The 20,442-nt window shown below is 35.8% G+C and overlaps 2 protein-coding genes across 3 annotated transcripts; both read left to right on the top strand.

Annotated features, from left to right (window-relative positions):
• Positions 1-675: 675 nt before the first annotated feature.
• On the top strand, positions 676-16,729 carry LOC114264857 (protein EARLY FLOWERING 5). Of its 2 annotated transcripts, none has more exons than XM_028205575.2 (9): positions 676-936; positions 2,115-2,208; positions 12,134-12,219; positions 13,306-13,399; positions 13,521-13,593; positions 13,675-13,756; positions 13,832-14,265; positions 14,674-15,204; positions 16,262-16,729. In XM_028205575.2, exons 4-9 carry the CDS (start codon positions 13,365-13,367, stop codon positions 16,490-16,492), a joined length of 1,386 nt encoding a protein of 461 aa, XP_028061376.2. In that variant the 5' UTR covers positions 676-936; positions 2,115-2,208; positions 12,134-12,219; positions 13,306-13,364; the 3' UTR covers positions 16,493-16,729. The 2 variants fall into 2 exon arrangements, with proteins under 2 accessions (XP_028061376.2, XP_082722699.1); XM_082866573.1 differs by having other exon boundaries at positions 680-936; positions 13,350-13,399.
• LOC145789595 (uncharacterized) lies at positions 5,886-7,515 on the top strand. Its single transcript, XM_082866574.1, has 2 exons — positions 5,886-7,037; positions 7,352-7,515. Exons 1-2 carry the CDS (start codon positions 6,023-6,025, stop codon positions 7,384-7,386), a joined length of 1,050 nt encoding a protein of 349 aa, XP_082722700.1. The 5' UTR covers positions 5,886-6,022; the 3' UTR covers positions 7,387-7,515.
• Positions 16,730-20,442: the final 3,713 nt, after the last annotated feature.

The raw sequence follows: 20,442 nt of genomic DNA, 5'->3' as shown, positions 1-20,442 counted from the left end.
GTGTGAAAAAAAATTAGGGTCAAAAGTGAGAAAATAATCAAATATAAAGGAAAAGGTGTAATTTATGGGTGACTCTATTTACACACCACATTTGGTCTTAAGGCACCCCATTACTTAGGTCACACATTTAATAATTTGAAAAAACATACACCTTGTTTGGTTCTGATTTTCAGAAAATAGATTTTCAAAAAATTTTACCCTTTTATTTTCTGTATTTTAATATTTTCAATGAATTTTTTTAATGTTTTAATCAATTTTTTTTTTAATTTTTAGACACACCTAATATAAATATACTTAAAAAGTATAATATTTATGAAAAAAATATTTAAAAAATACACTAAATACCAAAAAATACAAAAAAAAAAAATGAAAATTCAATACAATTTTCATATTTTTTGTATATTTTTAAATTTTTAAAAATATTTTTCACAAATATTATACTTTTTAAGTGTATTTATGTTAGGTGTGTCTAAAAATTTTTAAAAAAAATTGCTAAAACATTAAAAAAAATTCATTGAAAACATTAAAATACGAAAAATAAAAAAATAGAATTTTCTGAAAATCAGAACCAAACAAGCTATATGTTTTTTCAAATTATTAAAGATGTGAACTGAGTAGTGGTGTGCCTTGAGACCAGATGTGGTGTGTAAATAGAGGCACCCGTAATTTATCTAAGACCAAGAGCTTCTCTTGGGGTTGAAAAAAGAAAGAGCCCTCTTCTTCGTCTGCTTCTTTTTCACCATATCCTTGAGTTTGCCTCCAATTCGACTCCACACCCAAGAACCTTCGATATACATACATATATATATATATATATATATATTTAGAGTGAGAGAGAGAGGGAGAGGGTCGAAGATGAAGACCACGAAGGGTGGCAAAGTCATGAACCCTACCGACGCCTATCGAAAGGAGCTTCGCAAGAAGGAATTGAAAAGGGTAGCTCTATTTCTCTTCTCTTCTTTTAGGATTTTTTTTAAAATTTTTTATTTCTTTGTATGTGTCGTTGCCTAATTATATATATCTATGTGTATCGTGTATTCCTTTGATTGTGTGCAGAGCGATTTCGTTCTTCAGAGTGCTAAGATTTTTTTCTCTAATTGGAAAGTCGGTTATAATTTTCTTGTCTTGGTAGTTGCTATGGAAAATGTAGGGAACATAGGAAAAAAAAAAAAAAAAAAATTTACTTGATGAACCAACTATTTGGTTTGGTTGAGGTCGTTTCATTAAATTTAAAATTGAAAGTGATCGGAATAATGGCACGGAAGCAACAAGAACTTAAAAATTATGGATTCTTGTACTGAAAAAATTCACCAATTAAAATATCTCATCAAGTACTTTTAATTTGTGAAAAAAATTAAAAATTTAGGACAAAATACAGTATTTTTAAGTTCTTGTTTAGCGTGCCGGACAAATAATTTGGAACGGAGGTAGTATTAAATTTGATCTTGTATTGTATTTTTAACCATACAGTAGAATTTGAGGGTATGCATATTCGCGTTTTCAGCTATGTTTCCATTATGTGTAAATGTAATACATCTCAAAAGGTGTATGTATCAAAGAAAATTCGCAATGCATTTTGAATGTATTTTCTGAGTACGGCATTATGTATAATACACATCAGGAGGTGTATGCATCAAAGGAACTTTGAAATGCAAATGCATTTTTTGAGTGCAGTTGGGTTCCTTCTGGTTGTCAGCTAGTTATGTTTCAATTTCATTAATGATCATCAATAGTGAGTTCATACCACGGGTTCTTACTATATAACTTGCAACTAGTAGTGTTGCATTATTTTCAGCCTTTTAATAGCATAATTGTTGTCACTACACTAATTACTGGTAACTTACCTCTATTTACATTACCTTTTACTTCTTGTTGCCCTAGGGTTGTGTTGTTTCACTACTCAATATATGTTGGTCAACCAGTGTATCAAATTTTCCCTTTTTTTTTTTTTTGCTTGTTCACTCTTTTTAATCTTGTAAAGTCCTTTTGTAGACCATTTACATGCATCTTACATTAGCTTCTTTTTTGTGTTGTTTTGTTTTGGTTGCACTTGCACCTTGTTTGTGGTCTGAATTTGTTTAAGACCTTATTATTTGTACTTTTTATCTTAACAGAACAAAAAAGAAAGGAAGAAAGTGAGGGAGGTGGGGATACTGAAGAAAGATCCTGAGACACTGAAGGAGCAAATCGAAAAGTTGGAAATGATGAGTAAGTCATCACCTGTCTCTCGTAATTTATTTCAGTAATATATAATTACTTGTTTACTTTCTCTTGTTATTTATTTCATGACAATGTAATTGTTTGCTGTTTATTTTGCACTAAAGGGTTCTTCTTTACCCTGATACGAAGTGACAAAGCATTTTAGATCATTGGTTGGAGTCTTTTCTTGACTCTTAAACTCATTCTTTATCTTTTTAATCTAAAGTTGCCAAAAATGAAAAATAACATACAAGATGTATAGAATATTAGTTGGGATATAAATTGGGAAGATTAAAGTCTATGCCTTTGAACATGTGCTGAATTAACAAACAATTACTGCCTAGGGGTGGCAATATGGCAGGGAAGGGCCCCCTTGTCCTGCCCATGCCTGTCCCTCTGCTTTTGTCCCGTAACCTAAAAGGCCACTCCAATCCTAACCCAGTCTTCCTAGTTCATAGGTCTTGTATTCTGTTGAACAAGAATGAAATCTCAGGAGCTGTTTGAGAAAACTGAAAATTTGAAATCATAAACTTAAAGAAAAGTTTATTCATAAAGATTAAAATATAACCTTCCAGTCTTCCATTAAGTCTGTTCAGTGTTCATGATAAGGCAGATTCCTCTCCCCTAAAACTTAGACCCTTTAGAGGGATTTTTAGTGTTGAGTTGTAGCTGATAATGCATTTTAAAATGCACTTAATAGAATATTTGTCTAAATTTCCCATTCTTAAGCATTTGACATGGTTATTAAATAACTTAAGCAACATTAAAGTCCCACAATGTAACAAATTTTGTTCTGGATTAGATGAAAGTTTAGTATCCCAAATATTTTGAGAAAACATGTGCAAAGAAGAAAGAGTCAGGATGGGCGACTGAAAGTTTGAATTCAAAACAAGACAAGGACCAAGATAAAATTTTGTTGCAACATACATAATCAGATCTAAGAATTAAATGTTCACACTTGCACATCATATTATATGGACAAAGCTGAGCATTTCAGTGGTGAAATCATGGCGTTGATGGTAGGCAGTGGCTTTTAGAGAGGCTGGGGTAGGTAAGATTGAGAGAGCAGTTGAAAATTAGGAATCCTAAATGGCGTGTAGAAGAGGAATAATTCAGTTTTTTTTTTAATATACCTAAGGGCATGTTGGGTTGGGTTAAGTTTTGGAGGTTTTATTTCTGTCCTAGCAGGGGTGGGTTTGGGTTGGTTAACCGCTTACTTTGGTAGATTGTCATTGTAAATGCTAGTAATCTTTTTTCCCCCCTTAATATGTAAAGGAAAAAATGCTAGTAATCTAATTCAGTTTCTATTGCCGAGCATATACTAGGAACTAAATTAATTTCATAAGGGGATGGCTATATGCTCTTGCACACATTTTTCCTTCTTGTATAGGTAATGGAACTAACAGGTTGATTTATACTTGCTGTGATATTAATCTTTTGAGGAGACTGCTTCCTCATTTTTGTTGCAGAAAAATAGTACCGTTGGTCTTACTAGATCATCCTCTTGAGGAGTTGTTGGGAACTGAATTTCCCATTTCTTGTAGTTGACATGAATTTCTTCTTTTCCTACAAAGTTTCTATTTTTTCGTTGATAGAACCATAGTTTTCTTGATTCACCATCGTGTTCATTTCTCGAATGAACTTGAGAAGTTTGAGAGGGATAATGGTCAATGGAATAAAGCATAATGATGCAACACTTAATTAAAAATTTTAAAAGGTGAAGCTAGAAGATCACTTCTTTGTACACCGATTGGATGGAACTTGGTTACAACTCAATTGTCTTTGGTGTTGTTTGGGTACATTGTGTATTTATGCATTTTTTCTACACATACTATCATTGTAAATATTAGTTGGCTAGCTTTTGGCTATGTTCGAGGGAGACAAGATATGCTGTAGAAGCTATCCCTTATAGATTTCTTGCATGAATTGTGGGAAGCCATTGAATTTGGTATCACCACGTTTTTAAAAAGCGGCCGCAACTGTTACATAACGCCGTTATGTAACGGTTGTGGTGGTTACCGCCAGCTGTTATGGTCCCTTTTGCAGTGTGATTGAGATTCATAGGTGAGCCGTAGCGGCTGCTGTAGTGGTTGTAACAGTGCCGTAATAGCCGTAACGGCTTGTTACGCACCGTTACGTAACGGTTCCGAATTGATTCTTTTGAAAAGAAACACAAAAAAAGAAGGCTGAAAATGGGGGAAGAGGGATAAAGAGAAGAGGGAAGATAAAGAAAGAAAATGGAGGAGCAAGAGATAGAGAGAGAGAGAAGAGGGAAGATGAAGAATATGTTATTAATTTGTTGAAGCTGTAAGACCTATACTATTTTATTTAGCTGCTATCACTCAATCATTTTGTTTGTGTGTTTGTCTATATATTGATTGAAAATAATAATAATAATAATAATAATAATAATAATAATAATAATAATAATAAGTGTGGTCATTTTCTATTTGGTTTGGTAAAAATATGTATATATATATATGTATTTAGGCTCTTATTTATTCTCTTACTTTGTCATTGTTTATCTTATATATAATAGTTAGTGATTGATTTTTTGTATAATATAAAGTCATTAATTAATAAAATAAAATGTAAAAAACTCAGTTTATAGTGATTTAAAAATATAAAATATATTGGATCATACTTAAAAATTTATAAAAATTGATCAATATTTATTTTAAACCCAATAAATATGATCATGAAAAAAAAATATGTGTATCGGTAAATTTTTTTCAAATTGTGCGAAAAATAAAAAAATTCACGCTTCTAGTTACCGCAACCGTTACGCTACGGCTTTTACACCCCGCAATCGCGCCACCGCCACCGCCACCGCCACCGCCACCGATACGGCGATCGCAACCGCTTTTCAGAACCTTGGTTGAAGCTGTAAGACCTATACTATTCTATTCAGCTGTTATCACTCAACCATTTTGTTTGTGTGTGTTTATCTATATATTGTTGAAAATAATAATAATAATAAGTGTGGTCATTTTCTATTTGACTTGGTAAAAATATGTATATATATATTTAGACTCTTATTTATTCTCTTACTTTTGTCATTATTTATCTTATATATAATAGTTAGTGATTGATTTTTTGTATAATATAAAGTCATTAATTATTAAAATAAAATGTAAAAAACTCAGTTTATAGTGATTTAAAAATACGAAATATCTTGGATCATACTTAAAAATTTACAAAAATTGATCAATATTTATTTTAAACCCAATAAATATGATCATGGAAAAAAAATATGCGTATCGGTAAGTTTTTTTCAAATTGTGCGAAAAATAAAAAAATTCACGGTTCTAGTTAGCGCAACCGTTACGCTACAGCCTTTACACCCCGCAACCGCAAGCGCAACCGCGCCACCGCCACCGTTACAGTGACCGCAACCGCTTTTCAGAACCTTGGTATCACTATGACATTTGTTACATGCTGGAAATTTGTGTTAATGTATAGAATATGATAGTGGTGTTGGTGGAAGATAGTGGCATGTATATAATATGATAGTGGTGTTGGTGGAAGATAGTGGCATGTATAGAATATGATAGTGGTGTTGGTGGAAGATAGTGGCATGTATATAATATGATAGTGGTAGATAGAGGTAATATATAATATGTAAGTGGCATATAATGGGTTATAATGATGTTTGTAATATCTCCTATATAAGGAGTGTCATTTGGTCTTGTAAGATAAGAAGTTTTGAATATAACAGAAATATATTCCTTCTTCCCCATATTTTCGGAGTTCTTCTTCCTCATATTTTCTAAGTTGGTATCAGAGCAACAAAAAACACAGCAGCCCTAAAACCGTCATAGCCATGTCGGAAGTCACGTCCGAAACCACTTCAACCCCTGCCGCTGCCATTCCAGTGAAAACGTCCAACTCTCACTCTGTCCAAATCACCACCATCCGCCTAAATGGTGATAATTTTCTCCGCTGGTCACAATCTGTCCGGATGTATATCCGTGGGCAAGGAAAGATCGGTTACATCACTGGTGACAAGAAGGCTCCTGCTGTTAATGATCCGCTGTTCGACAGTTGGGACGCTGAAAACTCCATGGTTATGACATGGTTGGTCAATTCCATGGAGGAGGATATAAGCTCTAATTACATGTGCTATACTACTGCACAAGAGTTGTGGGATAATGTTAGTCAGATGTATTCTGACCTAGGAAATCAATCTCAAGTTTTCGAATTAACTTTGAAGTTGGGAGAGATTCGTGAAGGAGATGATTCCGTCACCAAATATTTCAATTCGTTGAAAAGGTTGTGGCAGGATCTTGACATCTTCAACAGATACGAATGGAAATCGGTTGACGACTGCAACCACCACAAGAAAACTGTGGAAGACAGCCGTATTTACAAGTTTCTTGCCGGCCTCAACATTGAGTTCGATGAAGTGCGAGGAAGAATTATTGGCAGACCTCCTCTCCCATCCATTGGCGAAGTATTTGCCGAAGTCAGAAGGGAAGAGAGCCGAAGGAGCGTCATGCTTAAGAAAAAAGGTACTGGTGAATCAATTGAAATTTCTGCTTTAATTAGCAATGCTGCGGCCAACAAGGCTGCAAATTACCAGCGCAGGTTTGATGATAAGCCACGGGTCTGGTGTGATTTTTGCAACAAGCCTCGCCATACACGCGAAACGTGTTGGAAGATCCATGGCAAACCTGTCAACTGGAAAAGCAGCAAACAAGGAGAGAAGAATCGTGGCTTTCCTACCGCTAATGAAGCCGATTCAGGTCCCTTCAACAAAGAGCAGATTGATCAACTCTTAAAGCTGATAAAATCCAACTCCTCATCCAGTACTCCTAGTGTTTTGTTGGCACAAACAGGTAGAAATCCTAAAGCCTTCTCTTGCCTAAACTTCTCTCCGTGGATCATAGATTCCGGTGCCTCCGATCACATGACTAGTTTTTCCCATTTATTTAGTACCTATTTCCCTTGTTCTGGTCATGACAAAATCAGAATAGCCGATGGTAGTTTTTCACCTATTGCAGGAAAAGGATTTATTAAACTAACTGAGAAAATTAATCTCAATGCTGTTCTTCACGTCCCCAACTTAGCCTGTAACCTTTTGTCTGTCAGTAAACTATCTAAGGATTCTAATTGTCGTGTTACATTTTTTGAATCCCATTGTGAATTTCAGGACCAGAACTCGGGGATGATGATTGGGCGTGCTAGGATGCTTGAAGGTCTTTACTACTTTGATGAAGTACCTGTTAGTAATAAAAAAGCTCAGAGCTTTAATAGTACTAGTTCAATCTCTGTTCGAGAAAAAATAATGCTATGGCACTATAGGCTAGGACATCCTAGTTTTCTTTATCTGAAACATTTATTTCCAGAATTATTTAAAGGGATTGATTGTTCTTCTTTTCATTGTGAAAGTTGCGTTTTTGCAAAATTTCATCGCTCTACTTATTTGCCAAAACCTTACCAGGCTTCCAAACCTTTTTATTTGATTCATAGTGATGTTTGGGGCCCTTCTAAAATCACTACTCTTTCTGGTAAAAGATGGTTTGTTACATTTATTGATGACCATACCCGCTTATGTTGGATTTATTTGATGAATAAAAAATCTGACGTGAAAAATTTATTCACAAATTTTTACAATATGATTGAAAACCAATTTCAAACCAAAATTGGTATTTTACATTCTGATAATGGAACAGAATATTTCAATGAGCAGTTGGGTGATTTTTTGGAAAAAAAGGGAATTTTTCATCAATCTACATGTCGGGATACCCCTCAACAAAATGGCATTGCAGAACGAAAAAATAAACATCTACTTGAAGTAGCACGTGCTATAATGTTTTACATGCATGTTCCTAAATATTTATGGGGTGAAGCAATTTTAACAGCCTCTTATTTGATAAACAGGATGCCTACAAAGGTGTTAACATACAAAACACCTTTTGATTGTCTCAAAACTTTTTTTCCTGACACGAGGTTGTTTTCTGATTTACCCGCCAAAGTTTTTGGATGTACTGCCTATGTTCATGTTCCCAGTCAATTTCGTTCAAAACTTGACCCCCGTGCTATAAAATGTGTTTTTTTGGGTTATTCCTCAAACAAAAAGGGGTATAAGTGTTTCGATCCTCAAACCAAGAAATTTCATGTGAGTATGGATGTGTCATTTGTGGAAACAAAATCCTATTTCCCCAACACTTCTCTTCAGGGGGAGACAAGTGGAGTAGAAGACCGTTTTTGGGATATTTCTATCCCGCTCCCCAATGTCATTTATCCTACACAAAAACCACATCTGTCTGATAATGATCACTTAGGAGAACCAAGTTCTATGGTGCCTAGTCAAGAAGATTCTTGTTTAGGGGGAGAAGTACTACAAAATGATCTAAATCCTGAGCTTCAGGTTTATACTAGGAAGCGATTTCATCTGAGGAATAATGACCCGAATGTCCATCCTAATGACCCGAATGTCCACCCGAGTTCTGGCATCGAAATTTTAGGTAATCCTATTCCTTCTATTTCCGACCTTGATGTTCCTATAGCAATTAGGAAAGGTGTCCGAAATTGCATTAAACATCCTATTGCAAATTACCTCTCCTATCAAAGACTGTCTAAAAACCATAGAGCTTTCATATCTGGGATTTCACACTTGTTTGTTCCAAGGAATATACAGGAAGCATTGGATGATCCGAATTGGAAATTAGCAGTCATGGAGAAGATGAATGCTTTAAGGAGAAGCGGTACTTGGGAGATAGTTGATCTACCCAAAGACAAGAAAACAGTTGGGTGTAAATGGGTGTTTACGATAAAATGTAACGCAGATGGAAGCGTTGAGAGATACAAGGCGAGACTGGTGGCTAAAGGCTTCACTCAAACTTATGGGATCGACTATCAGGAGACGTTTGCTCCTGTTGCTAAAATAAATTCCATCAGAGTACTGTTATCTCTTGCAGTAAATTCAGATTGGCCTCTACATCAACTTGACATTCAAAATGCATTTCTCAATGGTGATCTTGAAGAGGAGGTGTTCATGAGCCTACCGCCGGGATTTGAGCAGAGACTTGGAAGCGACAGAGTATGCAGATTGAACAAGTCATTATACGGACTCAAACAATCACCAAGAGCGTGGTTTGAACGCTTTGGGAAGGCAGTTATCAGTTGTGGCTTCTCGCAGAGTCAAGCAGATCACACAATATTTTATAAACATTCAAAAGACAGTAAAATTGCAATTTTGATTGTTTATGTTGATGACATCATTTTAACTGGTAATGATGAAGCAGAGTTAGCAGCCCTCAAAGAGAAACTCGCAAAAGAATTTCACATTAAGGATCTGGGAGCCCTCAAGTATTTCCTCGGAATGGAATTTGCAAGATCCAAGGAAGGTATATTCATTAATCAGAGAAAATATGTTCTTGATCTCCTTGGAGAAACAGGTATGCTTGGTTGTAAGATGGTGGAGACTCCGATCGAGCCTAACTTGAAGTTACAAGCTGCTAAGGCTGAAGAAGTCAAAGAGAGAGAACAATATCAGCGACTTGTAGGGAAATTGATTTACTTGTCTCATACGCGGCCTGATATTGCCTTTGCAGTCAGCATGGTAAGTCAGTTCATGCACTCACCAGGGGCAGAGCACTTTGAGGCCGTTTATAAGATCTTAAGATATTTGAAAGGAACTCCAGGGAGAGGCTTACTGTTCAAGAAACATGGACATCTTCAAGTTGAAGTATACACAGATGCAGACTGGGCAGGAAGTGTTACAGACAGGAGATCAACATCCGGATACTGTTCCTTTGTAGGTGGGAACCTAGTTACATGGCGGAGTAAAAAACAGAATGTGGTAGCTAGAAGTAGTGCAGAAGCAGAGTTCAGAGCTGTTGCCCATGGAATCTGTGAAGTAATGTGGATTAAAAGAATTCTTGAAGAATTAAAGCTTTCTCACCCGACACCTATGAAGGTCTATTGTGACAACAAAGCAGCTATATCTATAGCTCATAATCCAGTTCTACATGATCGCACAAAACATATAGAAGTGGATAAACATTTCATCAAGGAGAAAATCAATGCTGGCATAATCTGTATGACCTACCTCCCAACAGGTGAACAATTAGCTGATGTGCTAACGAAGGGACTACACAAGAAACAATTTGATAAGCTGACTAGCAAGCTGGCTATGGAAGATATCTTCAAACCAGCTTGAGGGGGAGTGCTGGAAATTTGTGTTAATGTATAGAATATGATAGTGGTGTTGGTGGAAGATAGTGGCATGTATATAATATGATAGTGGTGTTGGTGGAAGATAGTGGCATGTATAGAATATGATAGTGGTGTTGGTGGAAGATAGTGGCATGTATATAATATGATAGTGGTAGATAGTGGTAATATATAATATGTAAGTGGCATATAATGAGTTATAATGATGTTTGTAATATCTCCTATATAAGGAGTGTCATTTGGTCTTGTAAGATAAGAAGTTTTGAATATAACAGAAATATATTCCTTCTTCCCCATATTTTCGGAGTTCTTCTTCTTCATATTTTCTAAGTTTACATATGTTGCTACATCTTTCATTGTTGTCCTCTTGGTTTAGAATGTCTGGTAAGGTGGAAAGTAAGACTTGGACACTGTCCCCAATAATTTGCATAGCTCAAAGGTTTATGCTATGGGTTGAGGCGCCTGTTTATTTAATCATTTTGTTTTATTATCTTGCAGGTTTGCAATTTCTTTTCTTTTCTTTTTTCTTTTTTCTCTCCTCTTTGTTTTTTGGATTGGCGGAGGGTTCAAAGATGCTTCACCTGGCACTCAGCTGTAAGAACATTTGTTTAAATGCTAGAAATGATGATAAGAGAAGTGCAACTATTGTATACCCTGAAAAAATGTATGTGATTTTGACGAGTACTTATTTGAAACTTAATGGGTGGTGGGTGAATAAATTTTGCGTGAACAGGAGAAGAAAGAGAGTAACAGTCTGTTTGGAAAACTATGAGAGAAAAGAAAAGAAAGGATTCGGTAGGAGAGAAGAAAAGAAAATAATGTATATATATATTTTTTATAAATAAAAGAAAAGAATGTATATTGTATCATTTCCCATTGTTTGGATAATTTAGGAAAAAAAGAAGAAGATAAAAGAGTGGTATCCTTTCTTCTTATTTAGGAAAGATAAAGGAGAGGAGAAAAGGAAATGAAATTTTTTCATATAAGAGTGGCAAAATAGGAAATCACTTGTCATAAAAATCAAGGACAAAACTGGTAATTACTAACTCCCGTTATCTTTCTCTCCAAAATCGCTCCACTCTTGGAGAGAAAAGTGGATCATAAGGGCTTCTGGTTCCTCTCCATTTCTTTTCTCTGTAAGCTATCCAAACAGGCTAAGAAGCTTGTGAACCTCTAAGAAGGTGCTTGTGCTTGTCCGTGTTGGGCACACATTGGATATCAACACTTATTAGACACTCCTCGACAAATTCCCAAACCTTCTCTATTATTATTTTAATTTTTTTTAAAAAAAAATCAGACATGCTTTCGGACATTTGGGGGATACAAAATCAACTTCATACTTTCCTTGAAATATTTTTTGTTCCAAATATATTCATCTCTAGAGTCATAAAAAAAAATTCCCTCCCAAGGACCCTATATAGATGTTACTAAATCCAAAGGATACGAAACTACTGAATGTAGAAACAATGTAAGAACCAATTCATAAAGGGAATTATCAAATCTCAATACAATTTTTGCAACAAGAAGCACTACATTCTCATAAATAAAACAGAAAGAAACTAGAAAATCTAAAAGAGTATGGATCCTCGGGGACTTTGGTGTATGCCCATCACCCTTTAGATTTTATCTATACGCAATCACATGCTGCTTGCAAGATAAACGTCTCAATTTTTTCATCTTTGCACATATTTACAGCTTTGTTGTGTAGCTTTCCAATAAGATAATATTTTTTTTTTCCTATTAATTGGTGCAGAAGCGGATGGTGCTTTGGATAAAGCAAGAAAACACAAGAAGAGACAGCTTGAGGACACACTGAACCTTGTTATGAAGAAGAGGAAGGTAACATCCGGAGTTTGATGAGCTAATGCTTTGCCTGGAATAATTTCTCTTCATTAAGGAGATGTGAACTGTTTTTGATAAGTTATTACCAAAGTGCTCGGTTTTATAACTGTTCTTTTTTCTTATTAAGTTAAGTGCAAAACTTTCACTACTAAGCTTTTTCAATTTACATGCTTATATTTTGGTAGAGAAAGAAAAAGGAATAAAGGGCGGAGGGTGCAGATATAGTGCTGCCTATTTATTGGTTGAGGTGGATCCAATGTTGCATTTGTTCCATGGCAGTTCACCTCTTAGATATCACCTTTTTTTGAGCCTTGTTAGCCGAGGACCTGGACCTCACATATTTAGTGAAGGGAGCTGCTAATAGCACCCACAAAATTTCTTAGGACCCCCCATCTCTCCAAAATTTTTTTTATTACAATTTACCTTCTCACAAAATACCCTTTCTACCCTTATCCCTACCATCCAAACCCAAACCTTAATCCCCCAAGGGTAGAATTTCAAGCGTGGGGTTCCAAAGGGTAAAATTAGGATTATGGTGGGTATTCAAAGGAAAAAGGGAGGGGAGCAATTTTGGTGTATAGCAGTACTCAACAATAATACAATGAGATGTTTCTCTTGGCATTGGGATGGACTTGTTATGCTTCTCTGTTCTCCCAAATGTGCTGGTGGTGTCTGCCTTTTGCAGAAATATTTGGTCCTTCGGAACATTGATAAATTGGTAATAGGTGAATTACATACTAGGCTTCATGGAAGTAAGATCTAAGAAGCCATTTTATCTTGAAGTTGAATGTAGTTTCAAATGCATCCCTACTTAGTGTGTTCATTAGCAAACAAACAGTAGAGATGGGAATTGTGTTGAAGATCTTAGAAGTATTGCAATTTCCATAGAAAGATGCTGGAAGAATTGACGAATTGTTTTTAATTTTTTTTTTCTTTTATTATTATTTTGTCAAAATCCATTTACCTCAGTGGGCATTAGTTTTTCAATTTTTATTTCTCTTTTTGCTGCTGGTGAACTATTTTTTTCTATACTATGTTTAAGTTCTACAGCTTAATGTTTCTCTGCATTTTGGCATTGTTAAGACGCCACATGTGATGGTCACAGTCTTCCTGGCTCTTCTGGGCAGGAATATGAAGAGAAAATGAAAGAGAAGGGTGAAGCGCCAGTTATGTTCAGGTGAAGGAGCGTTTTTTAATTTTTTCTTCAGTTTTTTTGTGCAAGGGGTAAAAATAGTATATCTTTATTAACTGTAATCACTTTTCATTGACAAAGTATATTTGGCTTACTTCTAATGCAGCCATTTGGGACCTCCTCCCCGTAGACGGGCTAATGCAGAAGAAGAAGAAAGAGTCAAGCATCCTAAACCAGAAGTAATTTCTTACTCAACCAGTATATACTATAATACTACTCCAGTATGCTTATAACCCACGTGTTCTGATTTACCAATGCAGGACTCGGTTTACTATCACCCTACATTGAATCCTACTGGAGCTCCGCCACCTGGAAAGCCACCTATGTTTAAATCGTCAATAGGTACTTCGTATACTGTTGGTCTCTCTCTTTCTCTCTCTCTCTCTCTCTGATTCTGTTCTTGGCATTGAGCTGCAGGACCAAGGATTCCCTTATCAGCAGCATCGTCAAGTGGTGCTGCATCATCGTTGATGTCAGAGTCGGAGGATGTTGCTTTAGGTGTCCCTCCTCCACCTCCACCTCCTCCTCCTCTACCTCATACTGGTGATGCAGATGCTGGAGATGGTTCTATTATCCCTGCATCTTTGCCTTTACCTCCTCCACCTCCTATGCCACCAAGGCCTTCTGTGGCCAACTTGGGTACATCATTGCCTCTACCTCCTTTGCCACCACCACCTCCTGGCCCCCCACCCAAAGAACAAGGTGCTACTCGTCCTTCCCTTCCTCCACCACCGCCACCACCACCTCTCCATCAGTCTACTCAGCCACCTCCACCTGGGACTGGGGGAACTGAAAGGGAAAATAATCAATCTGTGAACTCAGATGATCCAACCTCCAAGGAAGCACTTAAGGTAAGCTGTTCCTCATTCACTTTGTGGAAATAATCATTTGATGGCATGAAAACCTGAAATTGTTTGTCCACAAAGATGCTGATTGATGCATAGAAATATCCTTTGGATGAGGAATTCGGGCATACCCTTTGAGAATTTAATGTCCAATTAACTAATTTCTGAGAAGTTATTTGACGGAACATGTGTGTGCATAGCTGTCTAGCAAAAAAAAAAAAAAAGGAAAAATAGATGAAAATTTGCATATATTAAAACATAAATAAAAAGGAGAGAGAGGTGAATAAATGTATATACTTGCTGCATCGACTCTCTAAACCCAAAAATGCTGGAATTTTTTTGAACTTTTTGCAGTTAATATCTAGAAAATAGAGATAACATCTCTCTCTCTCTCTCTCTCTCTCTCTCATGCAGGCATCTACTATGCTCCCTCCACCCCCTCCACCACCTGGGTTGCCATTGAATTTGTCAAGTAATCAGTCTGAAGGTGCACCATCTGAATCCGAGCCCAAAAGTTCTTCAGGGACCAATGATCTTTCTAAAATGATTCCTCCTCCACCTCCTCCAAGGCAACAACCTGCAGTACCCAGGCCTGGTCCGGTTACATCCTTACAGCCTGATGTATTATTACCCCCAGGAATTTCACGGTTCCCCCCACCCCCACCTCCACCGGATGTGCGGCCACCATTAGGTCCTCCTGGACTACCTGGCCAAGCTGCTCCCCCTGGAATGATGGTTCATCTGATCCCGAGGCCACCTTTTGGACCTCCCCCTGGACCACCCCCCATGATGAGACCACCACTTCCACCGGGCCCTCCTCCTTTTCTACTAGATGAACATGCTGCAAGACCTTCTGCTCCTCAGAAGCCATCATATGTCAAATCAGCTGCATCTACTGTTGTGAAGAGGCCACTAGCTCAGCACACTCCAGAACTTACTTCCATGGTGAGTTACTCTGCTTGTTTGTATATTGCATTGCTGTTCCATTGATTACCATAATCTGATGCTTCGGAGGTGAATTTGTTGAAAGATCCATGGTATAGTTTTTGCAAAACAGAACATTTGGGTCAGATTTTTTGAGTAATGTGTTTTTTTGTCCTTCAAGAGCTCTTAGAATGGCTTTTTGAGAGATTGGCAGAGTGGAGTTTTAACTTTAATGCTGTGTTTGGTTGGGAGATTTGGGGAGGGATTTGGAAAGGGAAAGGGAAAGGGAAAAGATGTGTGAAACTATGTGAAATATAGGTATATTTTTTTCACATTTCACCTACTTTTTTCATTTCCCTTTCCAAATCCCTCCTCAAATCCCTCAACTAAACACTGGGAAATTGAAAGTTTGTAATTCAAAGCCTTATGTGTTTGTTCGGAATATTGCTTTGGGTGCCTAGGTGGTCAGCATGTCACCCGGTATATTCTGCACATCACACACGTTATTCAAACCTAATTTGCTTTCTAGTACTTAGCTAGCCAACTCTTAAAAAAAGAAAATAAAAATATTAGTAACAATAAACAAAAGATAGAATTGCCAAGAAAAAAATCATATCTAAAAAACAAAATACATGATATACAAAGGGTGTTTGGCAAAAGCTTTTTTTAGCCTTTTGGGTTAAAATTCACAAAATTACAAAATAGGCTAAAATAGCCAATTAGACAAAATGTCACATCTAACTCATAATCATTTCATTTTTTCTCTCACAAATATCACATCCAACTAAAAAAAATTCAACTATCTTTTCAAACACAAAAATTTTAGCCTATTAAAATAGTCAAATACTAAAATAGCCTACTAAAATAGCAACTTCTCAAACACCCACACAGTAAATAACAAGAGAATTGGGTTTAGGTCAATGTTGTATGAAACAAAACTTTTTTCAGATGCATGCTTGAAATGGGTTGAACAACAATTGCTTACATTGAAACTCTAATTGGTTGCGAGTGCACGTACGTGTTTTTAATTTATTTTTATTTTTCTACCATCCTAAGTTCATTTTTGGTATGGATATAGGTTCCAGCATCTGTACGCGTGAGGAGAGAGACTGCTACTCCAAAACCCAAATCAAAGCCCACTCTCTCAACAGCTGTGGCAGCAACCAACAAGCCTGCAGCTGCTCCAACTGTTGTGATGAAACCGGAGACTGTTAATTCCTCCTCATCAGCACCGAAGTCACAGAGTATTGACGACTCGTATACAGCTTTCTTGGAGGACATGAAGGCACTGGGTGCCCTTGATGGTTGAGCTGATTCCACTGAATGAGGGCGGCATTTTTTGATGGACCTGCATTTCAGTGGCCTTAATATCCTCTGTAATATTGTCCTGCACCCTTCTCTTACCATTGCTACAATTTTTAGATATATTTAACTTTGCATTATTTTCCCTTTTTTTCAGGAAAAAAATTTGTGGAAAAATGGAGAATTAGAAATCTTGTTGATTCCTTTCTTTTTTATTGCAATCCTTGATATGAGGTGGTTCCAATTTGATTTGTAGGGACAAAGGCAGCCTTCACAAATGAGAGGCATTGTGTCAGAAAAACAAAAAACTAAAAAACACTTCTGAGTTTGCAAACCAAACATCGTGATGGATTGCTTTCTTCTTCCTGCATTTCTGGAAAATTTTGGAAGGGTGGACAAGCGTTACTCCTCGGGTGGCTCTATTTACATCCCAAAACATTTTTTGACACTCCAATTTAATAAAAGAAATTATTATTATTACGCCCTTATTCAAAATGACTTAAAAGTACTTGATATTAAAAAAAATGCAAATCATAGTGTTTTGAACACTATCTCATAACCAGTCCCAGTCTTTCCTTCGCTTTTTCTTCACTTTACATTTTCATACTCAATCTTATTTCTTTTAAATCCATTATTTTTGTATTCTATTTTACATTAAAATCTACAATGGATAATAAAGAAAACGCTTTCAAACTATTTTTTATTTTTTTATTTTTATAGAGAATGTAGGTTTTCTGTTCATCTTTATTGTTTTTGTTGATGGACTTTCAGAATTTATTCAAAAATTCAGTAATGGAAACTTGCTTCTAAAAATATTTCATATATGAGATTGTGTTTTTGAATTATTTGACATTGTCCAGTATTTAATATCCAAATAAATTATATACGTTAGGCTTTGTGTTTCCAAAAAGTTAATTTTTGAACTTTTTCATATTCTAATTTTGAATAAAAAGAATTATTTGGTATCTCCAAATAAATTACATATGTTCGTCAAAAAAAAATAAATAAATAAATAAATTCAATTTTGTTTGGTATTGAGTATTTAAAAAAAAACAAAAATATTTAACTATTATGTGTTTTCATATCTTTGGGTGGTTTGGAAGCCTATTTGATTTATGGGGGATATAGTAAGTATCTTTCTAAAATTTTGGAGGATATAATAAGTGTTCCCTAGGGTGCTTAAAATAATAAAATAAAATTTAAATTTTATATTAGGTTTGGGTTGTCCAAAGTGTCTAGCTATGCAAATAGAGCCACCCCTCTTTTTAGGCCATGTTTGATTTACGGATAAGGAATAAAATAAATCAAATCAAATTAAATTAAACTAAGCTTTAAGTGTCATTAAATGAGATTGGTTATATGAATCTTTCTTCTTCACGTGGCCCTATCAAAGGTCATTTCGTTAGTCAAAGTAAGTGGACAAGGAGCAAAATACGATTATTTATTCCGGGATAAAATTATTATATCTTATTCACATTTTGTGATTTGGAATAATTTATTTGAAGTCTTTTTTATATGAGTTTGGTTTCTTTCAAATTGTCATTTCAATTTAAGAGAGTGTTTAAATTTGATAGGTTTATTTTAGGATCGATTTTAGTGATTCAAACTATTAATTTTCAGGATTTGTGGAGTAAAACATTTATGTAAAAAATTAAGATGATTGAATATCAGTAATTATATATTTAAATCATATTTATTTGAATTAAGATGATTGGATATCGATAACCAAAAAATTTATCTTGAGATTTTCGTCTTAAAATTATTGCCAAGCTTTACGTTAGAATAAGTTATAATTACAAATTACCTTAAAACGTACCACGATTTAAATTTAATGATGGCCACACTCTGAATAATTATAAATATTATTTTAAAATAACATTATTGATTTTTTTTCTCTTTTATTGATTTTTTTTTCTCTTTAATTGATTTTTTTTTTGTTGTATTAAATAAAATTAAAAGAAAGAAAAAGCACTAAACATTTTTACTCCTTACTAAGATTTAAATCAATTGTAGTTTAAGATATTCTAAATAAGTGCGCTTTTTAACTTTTTATAAAAAATATGTAGAAAAGTAGAGAAAATGGATAGAAAGTAAAGAAGAAATGTTGATAAATGTTGATTGATATGATCCAAATAAATATATATATGCAAAAAAAAATATACTTTTTTAGTGCATGTTAAACACTTACTTAGTCTTTTGTCAAGATAAAACAGCGTGTTAAGAAAATTATAAAGTCAAAATTTAGTTATATTTTAGCATAATTGTGAAATTTGCGATTTTGAGAGTATAATTTGGATATTTTTTTGGTTGGAGGGCTGTGCAAAATACCGTCCAATCTGCTAAAACCGCACCGATTCGCATCAATCTGCACCGCTCTAACCGCTAACCGCGGTTTAAACTTTAAAATTTATAATCCGCTAACCGAACTGAACCGCTCCGTTCCGCTAAAGTTAATACACATATATTTTTTAACTTTCAATGAAATATCAATGTACAAACCCTAAAACTAACCTTCTATCTCATTGTTAATGACCGAACTTCACTACCTCCCATGACTTCAACTTCTAATCTTTCTCTCTCTGTTAACCACCACATTGCCTCCATAACTCTAGGATTGTTGCCGCTATCATTGGTTTGAGTAGATCTGGCCATTGAAGTGTTCAAATCGTCGGTAATCATCGACTCATTGTTTTCACATTCGTTATCGTTGGTTCGTTTCGCATTGAATCCAAATTTCAAACAAAGAGGAAATTTATAATTTCTACAACGTGAATGTTTGAGTAAATTTAAAATTGATATCCGAACAAGTAATTGTGTGGGTGATTTTCTGACCACACTGCCCGCTTAGTAACTAGCTGGAGAGCACCGGCAGAATAGATGGCAACTGGCTGACTTACAACAGAAAGAGAAGATTCCGGCAGTGGTTTCGACCACCCGGGGGCACTCCGACGATCAAGTCAGTATATCTCTCAAAGATAAATCAAGTGCTAAACTCAATGCTCAAAGCATGAAATTGCGTACCTTAAACCCACGGGGGTGCCTCTTTTTTATAGTTACCTCAATTCTAATCCCAATAGAAGCCTGACTTCTATGGATTCCTGTTTAATACTTACTTTGGACTCCTTTAGAGATAGAGATAAACTCCCTAAGAGCTTTATCCTTATCTTGGCTAAGTCTTCTCTGTATTCTAGGACTCTTGTCCCTTTTCTCTTATCCGCTTATCTCAGATTCCGATAACTTCGGAGATATCCTTGGCTTGACCGAGATCACCTCGGCGTTATGACCCTGACACGTGGCACCTCGGCTGACACGTCGGCGTCACCTTGCTATGTGTCGGTACTCAAAAATATATCTTCACAACTACCCCCTAGGTTCTATTACCTCGGCATCCTGAGGTGATGGAACCCATATCATTCTGTTTTCTAGTACGTCGATTTTTAGTATCTCAGCTGAGATCATTATTTGGGCCGACATGTCTTTGCTGAAGAACAAAAACTTCAAGAACCCTTTCACGCGTATGAGCTGTCATACACCATAATTCAACCATTTTTAGCCACGCGTTTCTTTCTTACTGGTTCGTACTTGTGATGCGCCCGTAAGCCGTCTCTCCCTCTCACGTGCGCCGTCTAACGCATACGTTCTTCCAGGCGTATTGATTACTTTTTGCTGCCGTTTTCATTTTTAACAAAACACCTCTTCGATTTTTCCCTTTCACTTTATTCTTGTTTCTGGAAAACTTTTTCTCTCTCTAACTTTTTCTTCTCGAGTCTGCCATTGTTCAAGCTTTCTTGCTTTGAAACTTATTCCGCTCAACACTTCCGGCGTGTTTTGCACCATTTCGTTGCCTCCACGACCGTCGTCTGACTTCGGCGATCTTTACATCGGCTTCGTATTTTCTGGTAAGCAACTGTTTTCTTCTTATTCCAGTTCTTGATCTTTTATTACTGCCTTGCTCAA

This window comes from Camellia sinensis, chromosome 4, assembly GCF_055761805.1.
Source record: "Camellia sinensis isolate YWXY chromosome 4, ASM5576180v1, whole genome shotgun sequence".
NCBI lineage: Eukaryota > Viridiplantae > Streptophyta > Magnoliopsida > Ericales > Theaceae > Camellia > Camellia sinensis.
Note: the sequence above shows the minus strand (reverse complement) of the source record. Positions and strands in the feature narration are given on the sequence as shown.

Coding starts and splice junctions, on each gene's coding strand:
- LOC114264857 (XM_082866573.1), top strand. CDS start 856: ATGAAGACCACGAAGGGTGGCAAAGTCATGAACCCTACCGACGCCTAT. Junction 937..2,114: donor GCAAGAAGGAATTGAAAAGG/GTAGCTCTATTT, acceptor TTATCTTAACAG/AACAAAAAAGAAAGGAAGAA. Junction 14,266..14,673: donor CCTCCAAGGAAGCACTTAAG/GTAAGCTGTTCC, acceptor TCTCTCATGCAG/GCATCTACTATGCTCCCTCC.
- LOC145789595 (XM_082866574.1), top strand. CDS start 6,023: ATGTCGGAAGTCACGTCCGAAACCACTTCAACCCCTGCCGCTGCCATT. Junction 7,038..7,351: donor TGTTTTGTTGGCACAAACAG/GTAGAAATCCTA, acceptor TGTGAATTTCAG/GACCAGAACTCGGGGATGAT.